Source organism: Triturus cristatus, chromosome 4_1, assembly GCF_964204655.1.
Source record: "Triturus cristatus chromosome 4_1, aTriCri1.1, whole genome shotgun sequence".
NCBI classification, from domain to species: Eukaryota; Metazoa; Chordata; class Amphibia; order Caudata; family Salamandridae; genus Triturus; species Triturus cristatus.
Window position 1 is genome coordinate 1,134,656,194 of NC_140585.1, and position 20,024 is coordinate 1,134,676,217.

General features: G+C 44.2%; 1 protein-coding gene across 4 annotated transcripts in view; it reads left to right on the forward strand.

The window, feature by feature from the left end:
* LOC146856158 (hyaluronidase Eo Hy-1-like) overlaps nt 1-20,024 on the forward strand; it is a 123,508-nt gene that overhangs the window by 94,396 nt on the left and 9,088 nt on the right. For all 4 annotated transcript variants that reach the window (XM_085654204.1, XM_085654205.1, XM_085654203.1 and 1 more), the window contains one exon: nt 16,415-16,504. In XM_085654204.1, coding sequence (XP_085510330.1) covers nt 16,415-16,504 — 90 coding nt within the window. The remainder of the gene's footprint in view (nt 1-16,414; nt 16,505-20,024) is intronic.

Below are 20,024 nucleotides of genomic sequence, written 5' to 3' on the forward strand. Positions count from 1 at the left end.
CAGCAATGTTGTGCTGTCCTGGTCCAGAAGACTGGTACCAGGAACACTGAGAGCCTAACATAGGGCTTTTCCAGTGCTTGGAACCATACCTCCCACACCGTTTACGGTCCGGAGGTATGATTCCAACATGTTTGATACCAAACATGATAGGATTTGTTGCAGACAATTTTGAGATGGTCATCGCGTAATCACACGCTGCCCCTCTATGTGGTATATGGCTGCTTCACTTACAACCTGGGAGAATGGACTCCGAAGGCTGTAGGGGTATCCTGCTCCTGCAGGGGCACCCTCACACTTAGAACCAAGTACCCTGACTTCAGGATTGCAGAGGCCTGCTATAGAGGGGACTTATAGGTTTTAAGTGCAGTGACCCTACATATAGGAAACCTATATCTTTCGTAAGTTGTGCCAGCACCAGCTTACACAGGCTGCAATGGCATGCCCGTAGTTAAAGTTTGAATGGTCTCCTATGGGTGCATAATACATGCTTCAGCCCATGGGGGACCTCTAGGGTACCTATGCCCTGGTTACCTTAGTACCATATGCTAGGGGCTGATAAGGGTACCCCAGTATCCAATCTGGGATGTACCTAAGTACTTGTCATAAAATTTAAGGGAGAAAGCAGAGAGACTGGGGTTCTGATTAGCAGGATCCCAGTCAGACTAGTCAATAACAGCTTAGAACCAGGTTAAAAGTGTGGGTAACCATGCAGAAGGATCCTACCTTCCTACTGCCACTGGTCAAGATGAGACTTTGAAAGAAGTTGTTTCACTCAAGAGGTCAGGTTGGCCAAAAGAAAAGAGTTTGTTGAGTTGCAAATGGTCTTGAAAGTATCTAATGAATTGTCTGTGAATGGTGGAAAATTGGTGTGTGCCGATAAGCTGGTTCCTCCTTTGTGTTTTGCCAAAGGATAATGGAACTAGCGCATTCAGTACATTTGGTGTGGACTGTAACCTAGAGGAAAGTAAGGGATATTTTTGGTGGCCAAAGATGGGTGGAGAGATTAATAACTTTGTTAAAAAAATGTGTGAAGTGTAAAGTGAGTGATACGATTCTGGTGACTGAAGGCACAGTTGAGTCTCTCACGTTGTGTCCAAGTAGACACCATCAGTCTGGAAATTAAGAAGTAGAACAAAAGAAAAAAAACAAGACAACAGGTCTTTTCTGTCTATGCAACCGGAATCTGGAACAACATCCTGTATCATTCATGACTGCCCCAAAACTGCTCCAATGGGAAAGAGTTGAAGACTCATTTCTTTAAAGTACACAACATCACAATCTATTAACCATCCACAACTCAGCTTCCTTTCCTATTGCTCTCTGACTTAAAGCTTGCCTTTGACTATGTACAGTACTTCACTGCTTTTGGCTAGGATCGCGTTCTAGAAATCACACATACACACATGCATACAAACATACAAACATACATACATACATTATAGATAAAAAGATTGTGGGTTACAGGTCAATTGCCCGGCGCTTAAAACAGTCTCAGACACTGGTCCCCACCAGTGTAGTACAGTATATTAGACACAAATTCTTCTGAGATCAATGTAAGTCTAACATTCAAAAAAAGAACAGATGATAAGTCTTCTTATTCATTCGTTTTTATTCTTGTTCCGTCAGAAGTCAAAGTTCACAAAAAGTAACACACAATGTGCCAACACGTGTTTCGCGCCAACTGCGCTTCTTCAGGGCTGTCACATAAACAGAAAATTGTATATTTTAGAGCTCATATAGACATACTTTTTTATTTACAAATTAAACACATTTTGATAAAAATTCAATATTCAAATAAAAGAAGGACTCCATCATTATACTATTTCATATAAGCATACTTGTTTGTTCACAAAATACACACACATTGAAAAACAATTTATATTCAAATTGAAGAAGAACTCCATCATTATACTTATCAACAGTACCCCGTGGCTAAATACAGAAAGGAGTTGGAAAAAGGAGTGAAAAGAGAAAAAGAAAGAGAAAGCGAAAAAAGAGAGCGAAAAGGGGGAATACATGAAGGACTGGCCTATTATTAATCTGTCCTGAGCTCAAAATTTATCAATGTGAATATTTAATAACTATACGATTTAATAGTCAGTTGGACGTGCGACAAAATTGTACCTTTTTAATCCTTGTGTGATCTCTGTTAGAATGGCTCCAACATTGTTCCAAATTAATTCAAGCTCCCTATTTTAGAAACGGTTCCTAAAGTATAAATTTATTATTTTAATAAAATGTTCAATGACTTGTCTAATTAGACCCAAGTTTCTTTGTACCAAACTAAAATAATCTCACCTTATTTATGTTCAAATTCCACTATTCAGTATTTATCAATTAGAATCCGGTCAATTTGAAGATTTATGTTTTTAGCGTTCCATGATAAGATCTAAAAAACAATACATTTGAGCAGACTTTTAGATCCCCCCTAGGCTTCCAAAATATAGTTCCTGCATTTCAAAGGTAATAACAAGCTGTAAATTAGGTCCCACTTGACTACCCATATTCACGATAACCATCTCTGCAAAATTTATACAGCGTTATAATCAACACAGTGTTAATCTAGATATAAAAACACTGTAAATAGTGAAGGTAGTACTATGGACAAATCAACACAAGTAAAATAGCTTTCAATACTACTATCAGATAAGTTCAGAGTGTAGCAAGCAAAAGTCCAGCTTCATCTAAGCTAACAATGTTAAGAACCCCTCAATTAGACTCGAGTGCGAGTACGCATGGGTTCCTTCTTACCGCTAAGTCGATTTACGTCCAGAGCTCGATCCGTCTGTTCAGCAAGTGAACTGCCGGTGTTACCCTACTACTATTTATGCTCCTCCTATAATTGATAGATTGAAAAAACGGTGGGCAAATGTTTAAAGTGCCACCTCACTTAAATACATTATCAGTAGTTGCCGGTAAAAACGTAGAATTATTTTAATTGAAAACCATGATATGTGTCAGTAGAGCCCATGTGTGCCTTAATTTTATTGATACAAGATAAATAGTAACATGATTTTTGAGCGAAAAATAGAACAATGCCTAGCATCCCAAAATGGGATTCGAACTCCTAACGCAATAAACACAAAAATATCTGTCTTCTGACTAAGTGAGCTATCATATTATTTAAAAACAAGATGTGTAATTAGAAGGATAAGTTATTTAAATTATTAACTATCCTTGTTACTCTATGATTGGAGTAAAAAGTGAACATAGAGGCTCCCCAATCTATATATTTAAAATGTAAAGAATAAAGAAATCTATTACCAATTTATACCATTATATCAACACTCGATCCATCTATGTGTTTCTTTGTACATAAAAATTATATCGATGATCTTTGTTTCTCTCAACTCATTGAGGTGGACTAGAACCCCCGTATTGCTGGATATGATAGTATGGGGTTATAGTTAAGTGAGCTATCTCATAGGTTGACTTCAGTTTAAGTTAATGACATTTTGAACATTAGGTCCTACAACACAATTCTTTAAAAAAACGTAGAAGACCCATATGGTCAGTGATCGCAAAGTCAGTTGTAATTTGAATATAATAAAGTTTTAAGTTCACCATCATAGAGGAATATCTCAATATTGTACTATGCTTCAGCCCTTGGGGGACCTCTAGGGTACCTATGCCCTGGTTACCTTAGTACCATATGCTAGGGGCTGATAAGGGTACCCCAGTATCCAATCTGGGATGTACCCAAGTACTTGTCATAAAATTTAAGGGAGAAAGCAGAGAGACTGGGGTTCTGATTAGCAGGATCCCAGTCAGACTAGTCAATAACAGCTTAGCACCAGGTTAAAAGTGTGGGTAACCATGCAGAAGGATCCTACCTTCCTACTGCCACTGGTCAAGATGAGACTTTGAAAGAAGTTGTTTCACTCAAGAGGTCAGGTTGGCCAAAACAAAAGAGTTTGTTGAGTTGCAAATGGTCTTGAAAGTATCTAATGAATTGTCTGTGAATGGTGGAAAATTGGTGTGTGCCGATAAGCTGGTTCCTCCTTTGTGTTTTGCCAAAGGATAATGGAACTAGCGCATTCAGTACATTTGGTGTGGACTGTAACCTAGAGGAAAGTAAGGGCTGTTTTTGGTGGCCAAAGATGGGTGGAGAGATTAATAACTTTGTTAAAAAATGTGTGAAGTGTAAAGTGAGTGATACGATTCTGGTGACTGAAGGCACAGTTGAGTCTCTCACGTTGTGTCCAAGTAGACACCATCAGTCTGGAAATTAAGAAGTAGAACAAAAGAAAAAAAACAAGATAACAGGTCTTTTCCGTCTATGCAACCGGAATCTGGAACAACATCCTGTATCCTTCATGACTGCCCCAAAACTGCTCCAATGGGAAAGAGTTGAAGACTCATTTCTTTAAAGTACACAACATCACAATCTATTAACCATCCACAACTCAGCTTCCTTTCCTATTGCTCTCTGACTTAAAGCTTGCCTTTGACTATGTACAGTACTTCACTGCTTTTGGCTAGGATCGCGTTATAGAAATCACACATACACACATGCATACAAACATACAAACATACATACATACATACATAAGGGGTGTTGTACAAGGTCAAAGGCAAAGCTACAATTAATGAATGATTCAATGGGTAAGTGAGTTGTGAGAGCAGCAGTAGGCTGACACACCCCCATAATGTAGTGTTCTTTAGAGATGCATGTACTCAGCTTGTTCCTATATTGGAGCATTGGTGGGGCAATTGTGATTGATACAGGGATTGTTTCCAGGTCCCGAGTGAACATATGGAAAAGTCTGTTGCCTTGCCTTTCTTTTTTGCACTTCCTTGTTACTTGTGACATTTTGTCCCAGCTGCAGGTGTATCAATAACCAAAGGAGAAATTGAGCTTGTCAGCCATATTGGCAGGGTGCATGCCTTAATGACTTTATAGATCAAGTAGCAGGTTTTAAATATGGTGAAGGCCACCTTGGTGAGCAAATCTAATTTCATCAGGGTGGAGCCGATGGGGGCATATTCCTTTAGGCACTTAATGAGGCCTGCAGTAGCATGTATGATGTTCTTTTGGACACCGCCTTACCTGTAGCAGTGCAATGCCAAAATATAGGTGTAAGAGTGCATTAAATAGCTGCTTGCACATATATTTACATATCTTTCTCTCTGTTAATTTCTTGCTGTTACCTTTGTTTACTGCAATCGTTAGATCTTGAATGCTGTTGTTGGGTCCTTAAAAATGTTCACCCTCAGTGCTGTTGCTATCTCAATTTTCTCCATCTTTGGTGACTCACTTGTGTTTTGATGTTTGGCTGTTTCTAAACTATATTAAACCCCTACCTGTACATTTTACCTATAGGATTACGCACACCCTAAGTTTAGTAGCACAGGTAAATCACGAGTGTATTTTCCAGTCTTTCCCCTTGTGCCAAATCTTGATTGTATCAGATATAAGGATGTGCTGGTAAATCAAACACCATTTGTTTTTGCATGGCATTTTTTCCATTCTCTATGCTATGAGCACATAGTTGGCTTGTTACAATAATTCCTTTCAGAGGAGCAGATCTGTGAAGGCCTCTGGAAGTGGCTCATCTTGGTTCAGATTGGGTTGTAATACCCAGCCAATCGCCTGCCGGGTTTCGAATTGTGGTTTGAATATGACAACAGGCAGAGACCCTACTTTGGGCGTCTTTTGCTATGTAATTAAATGTAATTAAAAGGTTGCTCTCCAGGTATCCTGTGGATTTTATAGTCCACCATTTTATGGTTGTACCCATAGCAAATTAAGTCAGGTCTCGTAGCCGTTATGTTTTCATTCCACTCTGACGTTTTTGAGCATACATTGCATCTCATAGCAAGGCTAAATACTGTAGAATGTTAGATGCGCTTTGAACATAAGCTCTTGCTCTTTGGATGGTTGGCTCAGACTGATGGTTTGCATACTCTGTGTGTGTCTGTATGCACCTGCACAAGCTTTGTATATGGTACCTCCAAGTTGGCTTTGCAAGAGACCAGAGGATGCTAACATCTGGCAGTTGTGGGTACTGTGAACTCAATAATATGAACATACTTGGGCAATATAAAAAATTAAAATGTGTTCATGTTGGAGGGTTAATATAACATGGGAACTGTGTCTACTTAAGCATTATAGAAGTTGTTGATGTAAACATATTTAGGGATTAAAATAACTGATTTTTTTTCTGTCTGTGACCGCCTGCTTTTCATGGAGGTAACATACTAAAACAAATTATTATAATGTCCTTGTGGTATTACCAGGACACATAGGCATACAACCGAATGTATTTTATGTATTTATTTATGCTTACGGCTTTTCTCTAGGATATTCTTTCCTCTAGGATTTCCTCTTCCCCGGGATTTCCTACGAGGTTATGGCCTTTTCTGTAAACCTTTCAATTTTCTCCTCTTCCCAAGAGCCGTCTTCTCCTATTCCTCAGGCATCAATGGACAGGTGGGGAGGTGATATACCCGTAAGAAAACCATACGAAAATGTGAGTGTCTTTCTTAGACCATCCCGTCCCCAATAATGCATCCACGACCGTCAGCATGCAGTGCGCAGTTCTCTCACCACTTATGCCCGTGCGTCCCCAAAAAAAGGGTGCCGTTCCCCAGACCACCACCTCTGTAAAGACAAATAGAGTAGGAAAGGCACTTGCCTGAGGCCATGCCCCTCCCCTGGGCTCGTGACGTCAGAAACCACAGTGTCCTGCGTTCAAAAGCATAGAATGGAGCTCGGCTTCCTTTGAGGAAGCCCTCTGTCTCTGGAGACGGGTCAGCGTCTTCTCCACGAGTCACCGTGGGCGGGGCTGCCTCCAGAAGATTGCCAGTTTGCTTCCCATGGCCTGTAGCCTCAGTCAGAGAGTAGTTGTCCTCATGCGTATGTTCTCTTTCCTGAACTCCATCCTCCATGCAGCCACATTCCATCTTGCCTCCTCTCCTTGCACACCCGTTTCCTGGTCCTGAGCAGGCGCCCCCCACGTGGAGCTACTGGATAGCTAAAGAGGAGATGGGTTGTGGTCTTCCCCTTGGCCGTCGTACCTCCCTCCTTCCCCTTCACCCTACCCCCTACCCCTCTACGCCCCATTCATCCTGTCTTCTGTGATTATAAATATTGTTCTGTCGAGACCTTCTTTCTGGCTGATGCCCGGTGGAGCTACTGGATAGCTAAAGAGGAGATGGGTTGTGGACTTCCCCCTCGGCCGTCACCTACCCAGCCGGTCCTTGGACAGACTTTCCTTCGTTTCTCTCTGTCGTACCTCCCTCCTTCCCCTTCTCCCTACCCCTCTATGCTCCATTCATCCTGTCCTCTATGACCTCTAAATGTTGTTCTGTGGAGACCTAGCTATTTGGCTGATGCCCGGTGGAGCTACTTGATAGCTATTGAGGAGATGGGCTGTTGACTTCCCCCTCGACCGTCACCTACCCAGCTGGACCTTGGGCAGATTTTTTCCCTTCGTCTCTCCATCGTATCTCTCCCCTACCCTGTTACCCTACCCCTTAGCCTTCTACGCTCAAAGATCTTTATATGTTTCCTGCAACTGATGTAACCTGTTACTGATGTAATTTTGAAACTCTGTGGAATTCATGTAAAGCGCTCTGATACCTTAGGGTCTAATCAGTTTTTATTCCTGAACGCTGAGACCTGAGCAACATGGCTGATGCCCAGTGGAGCTGCTAGACAGCTAAAGAGGAGATTGGCCCTGGTATCCCCCTCGACCGTCTCCTACCGAGCCGGACATTGGACATAGTTCCCCCTCGTCTTCCTGCTTTTGGCTCCTTCCTCCTCCCCCTCCCTCCCACGAACTCTTGCAACATTTACTGTACTTTGCTATGCTCTTGAAACTGATGTAACTTGTAACGCAATAATCCTAAATGTAAAGCGCTCTGATACCCCTTGGGGTCTGGTTCGAGATATATAAAACATTAAACAAACAAACAAACAAACAAACAAACGCCTCGGTGAGGGGAGCCCTTAGTTGCGCCATTGAGCCGAGACTCCTCCAGGGGCTAGATGCCGGAAGGGGATGTATCCCTGCTGACGCTCCAATACGTAAAGGAAACCAAAACTAACTTATGTTATTTAAGGCGGTGTCCCGGGGGTCTCATCCTCTTTGTCTTCTTGGACCCCAGGGAAGCTGCAGGAGCGTCATAAACCACCCACCCACCCGGCAGAAGAGCAAGGCGGTGCGCTGACAGAGAACAGAAAAGGGGCATACACAGCGATGGAGGTTCAGCCACTAGATGGACCCCAGGAGGGGGCAGGATTGAAGTGTGCAGAGGGTAGGCGTGGAGGGGACTGACCTGCTGGTGGTCCTAGACTCTACTGCCCTAACCCGCAACGTATGGACTGAGTAAAATCTTGGGGAGGCTGCCTGTGTACAGGTACCCCGGTGGGCCGGTGCACTATGCGGTGCCCAGGATTTTGAGTAATGCAACTGTTTGCTGTAGCACGTTGGGGCCTGCTGGCACAATGTGCGCAGCTGAGTAGGACGGCCCAGTCGGCCAAATTCAAGGTGCGCTAAGCGGTGCCTTGGATTGCAAGTAATGCAACTGTTTGCAGTAGCGCGTTGGGGCCCGCTGGCACAATGTGCGCAGGTGAGTGGGGCGGCCGAGTCGGCCAAATTCAATTTAAAGTGTATGGCCAGGCTGAAGATCAAGTGTAATGTCTGGCCTACTTTTTCTCACTGCTTTTGACATGTGGATGTCGCTAGTGCGATGCTGTGAATAATGATATATACAAGTGGAATACTTTTACTCTCGTAATGGTTTGTGTTGATTATCTGATTTGATGTGAATAAAAAAGTCTACGCCTTGGACAACATAACCTGCTTCTGAGAGTTCTTGGCCCCCGCGTTGGGCGGTAGGCTGTCAGAGGTGGGGGAGGAGTGAGTGTTACATTGTGCGCATACTATTCGTGCCTTTTTAACTCACCACCCCGTGTGGCGTTCAAATGTTGCTTCTGGTTACGGCAGATACAGTGTTGCTGTGCCACTCGTCAGCGGGATTAACGTCAGCCATATTGATTCTCTAGGCTGGGGCAGTCTCCTGACCACACCTATTTAGGGTGGATGATGTAATGTCCTTCCTCCTACAGGCCCTACTAGGTCAGGCTGTTAGAGAAGGTTTTCCATCAATGGAGCCAATGGGGGATCCGTCTACTGAAAACTCTAAATGAGGAGGGTAGACTAAGATCCAGGGGCGTAACACAGGCCCCCGCAGCCCCCGCGGTGCGGGGGGGCCCCCTAGCTGCACGGGGCACCCCAGCACAAACTCGGGCCCAAAAGATCCAGATTAAATCCGGATGGGGGGGCCCCTCCATGTAAGTGGCAGGGGGACCCCCTCAACTTTCGTTACGCCACTAAGAACTTGGCGGGCAGGATAATCTGTCATATTTGCGAAAGCAGATCCTAAGTGCTTACCATATCTAATCTACTTTAGAGACTATCCTAAGGCATTTTGGAAAACCTTTGTAGTATTTTCTGAGGGTGTAATGGGAACCGTGAAAGGTGTCAGTGCAGCAAAATAGAAAGTGCAAAATCTGGTTACTGGGAACCAAAAGGGAAAGGGGCAAGTTTGTAGCCCACCTTCTCTTTCAGATTTGAAGTCTCCATTCCTCTTTTGGTGTACTGTGTACAAGATGAAACTCACTGCACCTACAGATCACAAAGTTTTTTATATACAAAGTACACAAATGTATCAGTCACATGCAGTAAATACTGTTGGTGTGTTCCAGTGACCCACCAAGGGCACATGTGTAGGCCCTGAGCATACTATACACCAGATCCAAGGGCTGGGGTTGTGCTTGGTTTCATTGATTGACCATGCACTCACATATAATATCATGAACATGGTCTGGTGCCATAAGGTTGGCACCATGTTTGCTACAATAATATTAAGCAAATGCTAAATGACATAAACACATCATAGCATTCGGAGTAGAGAGAAAATAGCAGTGACTACTACACCTGCCTAGGAAAATTGAAGGAAAAGCTGTGATGTGCACAGAATGGTCTCCCACTCCCACCAGTTGTTAAGACTATAGAGGAGCAATGCATATTGTGGAAGGATGTGAACCAAGAGGGCCATGCTCAGAGCAGGTAATAATACTGTCGGTCTGTTTGCCCAATAGTGACTTGGGACCGCTGGAGTGGTGTGGAGAGGGGGGCACGCTCTTCAGACTTCATGCTCCATGAACTATCTGGGCAGCAGTGCAATATCAGTAAAGGATGTGAGCGGCACAGCTGTGATGCCCAGCCACGTTAGGAGCACCAGAGAGTGCTATATGTGCTACCAGAAAATGCTTTGGTAAAAGGCAGGCTCTTCAGTGGCAAGGAAAGGGAATGTGGGGGGACTTCCTACCACTTGACAACACAACTCAGCAAAGGCAATCCCAGCACAGATGTCAGAGTCCAACCCACTCTTTTCTGGCTAAACATGTTTCATCATAGTCAGTGCACTTTATTGTGGACTTGGAGTGGGTGATGCCTTCATTATGCATCGGCAGCCAGTAGCATCGGGCTACATCTTATGTTATCACTTCACAAACTTGGATTCTATTTATGTTTTATATCTTTACATTTTAATGCGGGATTCCTGTCAGACCCGAAACAAAAGGAAGCTGATGGAACCTCCTATATTGCTTTGCATATCTCTGGTGCAGATAAAGACTTGGGATGTTGCAACCAAGATGTCTGCTTGTAAGGGTTTATCCCCGCAAAGGCACAGAAACCATGTAATAAATAACATAGAGCATAACATTGTATTAACACCACAAGTCATGTGCTATGACTAAGAAAGAAAATCCCCTTAAATGTTTCATGGAGCTGTCTGAAATTTAGTTCAATCAATTAATCAATAACATTTATAGAGCGCGCTACTCACCCGTGAGGGTCTCAAGGCGCTGAAGGGAGGGAGGGGGGGGGGGTGCTGCTACTGCTCGAATAGCCAGGTCTTGAAGTGTTTCCTGAAGGTGAGATGGTCCTGGGTCAGTCGTAGGTTCACTTCTGCTTAGAGGGTTCGTTTGACTGGCAGCTGGCACTCAATAAAAAGCTCTTGAGTTGGTCCTCAACTAAAGACTTACTTTTAAACCTCTTCATCAAATGCTTTCAGTTTTTAAGGAACAATCTGAACCAAAGAGCTGCAGTCAGACTTCACTGACTGGAGAAGGTCAGAAAAAGTTCTTCCATCTTTGCAAGGCAGATTGTTCTGGAGCCATTTCTCACTTACGCACCACACCCAGGAAGTTAAACTTTATAGTTAGTGATTCTTCGCATGCCCGGTGTGCTCTACCGGGTTCTGCCCAATGAACATCCACCGGTTCACAAACCATGTCCAATGAGCAGCAAACAAAACACCAACCATTTTCAATTTAAGAGTTAGGGCCCTGTTTAGAGTTTGGTAGATAGGATACTACACCGCGAATGTGGCAGAATACATAGTCCGCCAAACTCACAGTTCTGCTTTCTATTAAAAGTTGGGGAACCCCTATGTTTCTACCAGTGGAGTCTCTGCTGGCGTTGCCAGTAGTACCCTTTGCCCATTGTCCCTACTCACATTGAGCCATTGGTCTCTAACTCAGACTGTCCAGTGTAGTCAGGGCAGACGTTCCAATATAAGGGACTACGCGAGAAAGCGTGTCAGTCTTGAACAGAAAACAAATAAATGAAGCCCACACAAAAATTCCCAGCATGTCAGGAACATTTATGGGTTTTTTTTCAAACACAAACTCTCTTTTTGGGAGTTTCATAAAATCAAAAAATGTTGCTGTGCACGCAGCACCTTGAGACCCTTACATGTGAGTAGTCGCGCTTAACAAACGCCTGATTGATTTGATTGATTGATTGATGTTGAACATTGCACCTGCACAACAAGCTTCAGTGCTTTCAGGAGAGCCACCATGGTGGCAGCCCCTCTGATGGCACAGAGATCTCTGGGTGCATGTTTGAGCAGACTACAGCCTGCCAATCTCTAAATAATGAGAGCCTTAGTTTTTACACATCACTGCAATCCACACAGGCTGGTGGCATGAGGCTAACGCATAATGGACTTCCTCAGGCTGCTTCTAGCTCTGGACGTTCAGGTCTTCACAGTTTTAATGTGCCAAAGGTAGGAGTGATATCTTCCAGTAGCGACCTTTCCATCGATACTAGGTAGCGACTAGGAGAAAGTGTCTTCCGGAAAGAGTCCCAATGGAGGAAAAGGCACTAAGGGAAAAAACTCTGATATGGTGGCGAAGCTCCAGGGCTAAACAGAGGTACTTGCCTCAAGAATCGAAGAAATACCCTGAAGAAGTAGAAGGCAGACTCAGCAGAGTTGAAGCTGAAGAGCGAGTGAGGAACCTGAAGGAAGCAAGGCAGGAATCAAGACTGACAAAATCCAGGGGAAAACCCCAAGAGAAAGTTTAAGAGCGCGGGAACACATTGAACCCACTTGAAGCGTTATGACATAAAACGTAGAGAAGATTTCCTCCTTATATAGGCCAGAAACAGGAAGTTACTTCAGGAAAAAACTGCCATTCCATATTGGAACGGGTAGGTCTCCTTAGGGGTCTGTAATGTAGACATATTGGATTGGATTCAATACTATCCACTTAAAGATCCTCAATGAGTGACAATGGGAAGACGAGAAGCCATGCTGACGGAGGCGCACAACATGTCTCTTAGTGAAGACCTCCCAGGGAGAGGAGCGATGGAGAAGGAGACTGCTCGGGCATGCGAGACATGAAAATGTATGTTTATTTAGGGAAAACACTGGCCTGCCGATGCTCCAGAACGGAGAGAGCAGCCCAACCCACCCACCCAAGGTATGATCAGGAAGCGATGGCAGGCGGGATGGTGACTATCATAACGGCACAACAGTCGGGCCCAAAGTGTTGCTCAGCAGCCTGTGGCTGGCCGCATAGGAGGTCAGGGTGCTGAATACCAAGGCTACACAGTCTTAATTCCAACCTCATGCCTCTTTAACCCTCTTACTGTCGCAATAATATCTCTTTTATACAGGTTCTTTTTCGTCCCTGCTTTCTCTCTTTGTCTCTGTTTTTCCATCTTTCTCTTCCTCCTTCTTCTCCCTTTTGCGTTTTTCTCTCTCTTGCTCGGGCTCAGAGTCTATTGAGGTAATATAAGTGCCAATCCCCAAAATAGAGTGCCAGTGTGCGTCACCGGCAGCCAACGGCTCAAATTAAGCACTGCGTGTACACCACAGTTCTGTCTACTACAATGTCTCTCCATATGGACATGCCACGCCATACTTTACTTTGACACAAAGAGTGAGGCCCATGCTTTGTCCTCTCCGCACTGCAACCTCTGCATCCATGCAACTTACACTGTGTTAGCAACACTCTTGTATGGTCTTAGGAGGTGTGGCAGAATATATCTGTCTAGGTGGCCATGTTCTACACTAACTTGTTAACTACTGGTCAAGGAGTGCCTAGCACCACAAAGAACATTCCTTCGATGCCCTAAGAAAATAATCTTAATAATTCCAAATATAGCACAATGCCCGAGTTTCCTTTTCTGACGTCAGGTCTAGACTGTAATTTAATCACTGTATATGAAAAGTATTAAAAGGTTGGGCCCCCGTTGTTCTATAAAGACTTATGGCTGCATGTGCCTTTGGTATTTCAAGGACATTCCTTCAATACTCAAGTCACTGTTCATGCAGAGACGGAGACACTTATCTTAAATGTTTTACATTTTATTTGATCAAATGCATCCTTTTCAGTTCAATTGATGCACCTTTTAGCGTTTACCTATTGGCTATTACTTGCTACTTATATCACTTTAGTGCCTACTTCTGGTTGAGTGAGGTGTCCAGAAAAACAGCAGAGAGTTCTCTTGGTGGGCGAGAGTGGGCGCTAACTAAAGAGGAAAATCCTCAATCTGGTGTTTAAGGACCTGATCATGATCATGGCGGATTGGATACTCCATCACAAAAACGATGGTTATCCCGTCCACCGTATTACAAGTTCCATAGGATATAATTGACTTGTATCTGGCAGATGGGATATCTGTCACGTGTGTGACGGAGTAACTCTGTCCGCCAAGATCGTAATCGGGCCTTAGTCCTTAGAAGAAGGGGAGAGAGTGAATGTTATATTTCAGATCAAGAGTAAAACAGCACCTCACCCTCCTGAGGTGAGAACTGGCAAACATATATCTGATTAAAGCCTGTTTCACTATAAATATTGAGGTGCTGTAGATAGCCAAAAATGTTTGTACCCAAATGATGGGAAATAGACTTGAGGCTATTCAATGATGAGGACTGATCTGAGGCATGACAATACCTAAGGAAGCCGCCATTAGGGCAGGCTTTCGTTTAGTACAACTTAAAATCCTGCATAGGGCATATTTCACAAGAATAAGATTATACAAGATTGGACGAATTACTAATGACAGGTGTCTGTGGAGCTGTGCGCCGGAGGGCTCTATAAGTCACACTCTGTCATCTGCCCATGTCTAAGGCCATTTTAGGAGGGGGTAACGAGGTGTCTTTAAGAGTATTTGAGGCTGAGATATAGGTCCAACCTAGGTGGTGCTCCTGGAGATATGGAGGGAAAAGACCCTATCCAAATATGACTTCCTGTATTGTAATACTACCCTGATGGTGGCGAAACAAAAAACAGTCCAATTAGAGACCAGTGAGTTTCCACTGAGGATGGCTAGGTAGACCCAAAATGTGGACTGGTGCATGCAGGCTGACGCGTTAATCTACAAAGAAGAGGGTGCTCCCAAAAATGTAACAAGATTTGGGACCGGTACTCTGAATACAAAGAGATGAATTGGAATGAATCAGGGTCCCAAGTAGATAAAGAGGAAGGGGAGGGTTGTGGTTAGGGACGTACTCCGGAAATGCCAACAGAGTCAGCTTGGTGAACTAACTGGTACATCTATAACAGTCAATTGTACACTTGACACGCCTGCCAAACTCTTTCCAGCCATTATATCATGAACCCTGTGTATGCCGTGATGCCTGATTGTTTTATCACCTTATATAAATTCAATAAAAATGATATTTTTAAAATGTTTCTTCCCTAAACCTGCCTAGCTTCACTATTAACCTTAATTCCCAAAGAGAATCACCAATACAGGAACAGGTGAAAATTTGCCCTGATATCTACTATCTAGATAGATAGATAGATAGATAGATAAATGCAGCTTGAAAAATCTGCATAAAACATTTGTCCCAAAAAAATAACAACATATCCATTTTGGGTGCTCCATGTTAAGTTTCATGCAGATGCATCAAGCAGGAGCCAATATAAAGGGAGGAGGGTGCCAAAAGTGTAATTTCCCATTTTAATCACCATAGAAGTCTTTGTTCCACAATCCAGAAAAACACGCCGGAACCGAATTACATCAAATTTAACATGCTGGGGAAGCTTCACAAAAAGTAATGCCTATTGCTTGGTTTAGTGTAAATACGTTCAGTAGTTTTTGAGAAATTATCATTTAAAAAAGGTGCTTGGGTTGGGCGGGAAGATGTTACATTTTAGAGATACAAGGACCGTTAAGCCATGGATCTCTGTGGCTCCAAAAATTGAAATAATACTCGAATCTGATTGGCCAAGAAAGCTTTTTCTCCCTTCAGCCATTTCGGGTTGGCGGATAAAAAGCACTGGGTGGCCAGCCGCAGAGGAATGAGTACACGGCCTGGCTGTAGGTCAGGCACTGGGGCCGACCACCGCTGTGTGCAGCCAAAGGTCGCGTGCCTTACGGATTGGCCGCCAGCAGTGGATCAGCTCAGAGCAAGGCCGGCTCCCATGCCATGTGGCCTCCTGCTGCTGTGAAACACCACAGGTTGGATGCCCACAGTGGGTTGGTCGTAGGGCCTGCTAATGACCTGTTCATAACAACACCTTGGAGCATTTACAGTTGTCTGTCAAAGTTCCAAGGGGAATGTGGCGTGCAATCTCGTTTATAAAATGAATTAAAACATGTTTAACTGCATCTGTTTTTATTAAGAGTGAGGTCATAAGAATAGCTTTTAGTTTAAATGTTACCATTTGCGTAGCTTGCGAATTTCAGCGTTTTTTTGGCACTACGCAATAGAAATTCATGAAATATCTCAGTGCTTCATGATTTAGAACAGTACCTGAGAACAATATTTCGCTGCCACAGCAATTCATGTAGAAAACCTGCAAAAACATTCTGATACACTCCATCGATGTCACTTTCATGGATGAATGGATTATGGGGGGCGGGGGGGGCGGTTTAACTTTGGCTGTGCGTGAGAACTTTAGCTTCCAGTTCAAAAACTGGGCCACAAATGTGTCAGTCCTTAGGAGCCCAAGACCTCTTTGATATATCGTCCCTGCAGTATTGTCTCTTCTTAAGAATTTTAATGTATGTGAGAAAGATATATTTGATGTGATGGGCACCAAGAAGCAGTGTTTGAAATATATGATTTATTCCAGCTGTCTTTCTTTCACTTGCAGGCTGACCTGATCCACACCATCGGCGAGAGCGCGGCGCTGGGGGCCGCCGGGGTGGTGCTCTGGGGCAGCATCCAGTATGCCAGCTCTCCGGTAAGACAAAAGCAGAAGGAAAAACATCATTTCGTTATAAATATCATTTCTGAGGGAAATAGCATTTGGTGTCTTGTCATATTGTGTAACAGGCACTGGGCATTCACGTCAAAACGAAATCTCCCACGTTAGTAACGCAAGGACATTAGTTTGCAAAGGTTGAACTGCAAACAATACTCATTCGTTTGTTCCTTCCCACATCCATACAACTGAGTGAAAGACGTTGTCACCCCCCCCCCCCTCAGTGGCATAACGCAAAATGATGGGGCCCATGTGCAGAATGTGATGAGGGGCCCCTGAGACGCCCATCCCTTACAGGTATTGGTTGGCCTTGGGCTGAATGAAGTGGCGTATAGCAAAATAATGCCCCCCCCCCCCCTGCGGAATGTGATGTGGGGTCCCAAGTCACCCATATCTCACAAATATTCAATAGTCATGGGCTGGATGGGGCCCCCTTTTCATGGATTGAGGGTCCCGGGGAGCGTCTGGGGCCCCCGGTTCCACAGTGGCCTGTGTTACGGCCCATGTTGAATGGGAACCCCTCAGAAGTTTAGGGGCTCCTAAAGGATCGGGCCACCCTGCGCCGCAGGGGCTTGCTTTCTGCTCGTGCTCATCCTGGGCATAGAACCTGAGGTGTACATATCATAGAGCAATGCCACCTGGCCAGGCACCAGCGACACTCATCTCGTTACTCTACACTGCCCGCTTTTCTTTCAAGAATGTCTACCTTCTAGTGCCTCCTCTGGCATGAAGCTCTTTCAGTCCTTCTAGCAGACGTAACTTCCTGTTTACCCACTGTTGCAACATAATGCACAACAAATCTTCAAAGATGCTCTACGGAAGTGTGATATTCCCGTACACCCTAGTATGTACGAGTTCCAGAACTCCTTTGTTGCTGTAGCTTCTGTACCTGCTTGCAAGTCTTAACTGTGGGCTTGTACAGTGGGCTTGCTGATGCCATGCGACAGGCACAACACAACCACCACCCGACACCCACCGACACTGGTTCCACACCTCTCCCATCACACTCTGCCCTCTGCAATGTCATTGAACCCCTGTATGTTTCTTCAACATCTGAGATGTTATCCTGGCTTCACCTATACATCACTATCCACAGCCTTCATATTTAATTAATAAAGCATGCCCAATCACAATCAAAGCAATAAAAAATGCCCACGCTTTCCTCTTTTCACATACACTTGTCTTAGCCATACATAGAATAACCACATTAGTTAATCCCATTAAAGTCATTCTGCACTTTTTTTAATGCGAGCTCTGCCCGCAGATGTGTGTGGTTTTCAGATCCACAGTCTTATTGCAAATGGCCACGGGGACATTCGGGCGCTGATTCACTAAACCCCTTGCACATCACTGCTCCCATTCAGAAAAAGCTTCAAGACTTTGCTCTTCCCTAGGGATGAGTAATATGAGCTCTCTAAATCAGCGTATAGGCTATCTGTTCTGCCTAGTGACAACTTGGTAAGTCGCAGCGCCAGGATACCCGCAGGGTGATAGTTTTTTGCGCTATATAAATTTATGATACAATACAATACAATTTGTTCACCTCAGAAATATATTGCATTTTGCATCTGGGCTAAATGCTCCAGCTGCATAAAGATCACGCAATCCAAAACACACATGCATACATGGATAGGCGCGCTGAGCTTGCATAGGCTGAAGCTATAAATGCCCGCAAAAAGGCAGGTGGATCAAGAGGAGTTAAAGTAAATAAATGCATTTTCAAATGCTAAATGAGTGTCCAAGGAACTGCCAAGGATACACTATGAGCGGAAAGGCCACCAAGGTAGCCAGGATGGAGGAAATTTGCTTATTCTCACATGTGGAGTAAATTTGCCTTGTTTGTTTGTTGGACAAAGACTCTATTGGTTCCCAGATCAACTTCAAAAACTGCTTAACCGAAGTCATTCGGTGGATGCACGCAAATCATCTCAATTGCAACACCAACAAAATAAAGTTTATACGCCTCAGGAAGTCCAATTCCTCTCACCTGGCCCTATGGTGGCCAAATGCCACCCCCGCACCACCTCCCGCAGTTGAGGTCGTAAAGAACCTAAGGGGTAAAATTGGACGCTACTCTGTCCTTTCGCCCGCAAGCCTTGGCAGTGGCTGGAACGAGTTTCAGCCTCATAACATCACTGGAAAAAATCTTTGAATATCTTTCACTGTTGGCAGAAAAACTGTAGCCATTGCAGTGATGACAGCGAGACTGGACTACTGGAATAGTTTGGATGCAGATTTATCCAAACAAATTCTGCAGAAATTCCAGGTGGTGCAACACGCGGTGGGCAGGTCGGTACTCAAACTCCCCCAACAGTCCTCTGCCTCAGCTGCCCTAAAAGTACTACATTGGCTGCCAGTGCACAATTGGGTTCTTTTATAAAAAAAATTAAACATCTTCAGAACCTTTACAGCACTGGTGCCACAATACCCAAGTTCCAGAGTGACTCACTACTCTACGGCATGGGTCATGGGATGGTTTGAGCCAATCTGCTCAAACCCCTCATGTATGGACTCAAAACACATGGAGGAAAATCCTTTACGTTTCTGGGTGCAAAGGCTTGGAACCAGCTTCATAGGGAGTTGAGGTTTATCGAATCAGATGGTATCATCAACGACTGCTCAAGAGATGGCTTTTTGGCATCTCTGTTGCGATGAGTTTTTCACTTATTCTCTGATGCACATCCCCCAGAATCCACTGAGTTGCCATAGTTACATTCTTCACCGCTTAGTGCCAGGATGCTCCTGTGGGAGTGGCAGCGTGCTTTACATGTACACGTTTCATTCATTCATACATTCAACTTAGCAAACACACAGCAGCAAGAAATGTGAGTGCTTTGTGGGTTTGAGAGAAACAGCAATATTGTAGCAAGTAGAACATTGAGGGCAAAATCGAAGGTTGACCCTCAAGAGGTTTGAGTTCCCGATACGAGACGTGGATCAATGGAGGAAGAGCACGGATGTGCATGGAGACCTATTTGAAGCATCATGAGAAGAGCAGTGAGCCCCAACAAAACTTTAAGGATGTAAGACTTGAAGAAGCCACGCACACCTCATAGGGGATGCAGTAGGATCCCTCTCTTGCTGTGAGTGGTGCTGTTTGAGCTGTGTAGAGCCGTTGGACATGATCAATCCATTCCACCCCTGCAGGTGGTCAACTTCACAGTATGCTGGAGCCTCACAGGCGGTGCAGGAGGTCCACCACTGTGTTTCCAACGAGGTTACACAAACAGCTGTAGGAAGAAAAGTATTTGAAGGGGAAAATTCAGGAGACCTTGGGACGTTTCTTTACCTGCCATCACTGATACATTGAATGGATAACCTTTGGCACACCTTGGCCTTCTTCCACGGAAATGCCACTCGGGGCATGGCACAGTTTACTATACTGGTTGGAAGAATCATGCGCGGCATAACCTGTACCAGTAAACATGGAGGAATTTCAGTACCAGCAGTCTGGAAACTTTAGTGTTGTAACCCTTAGAGTGTGCACATCCGTTCACAC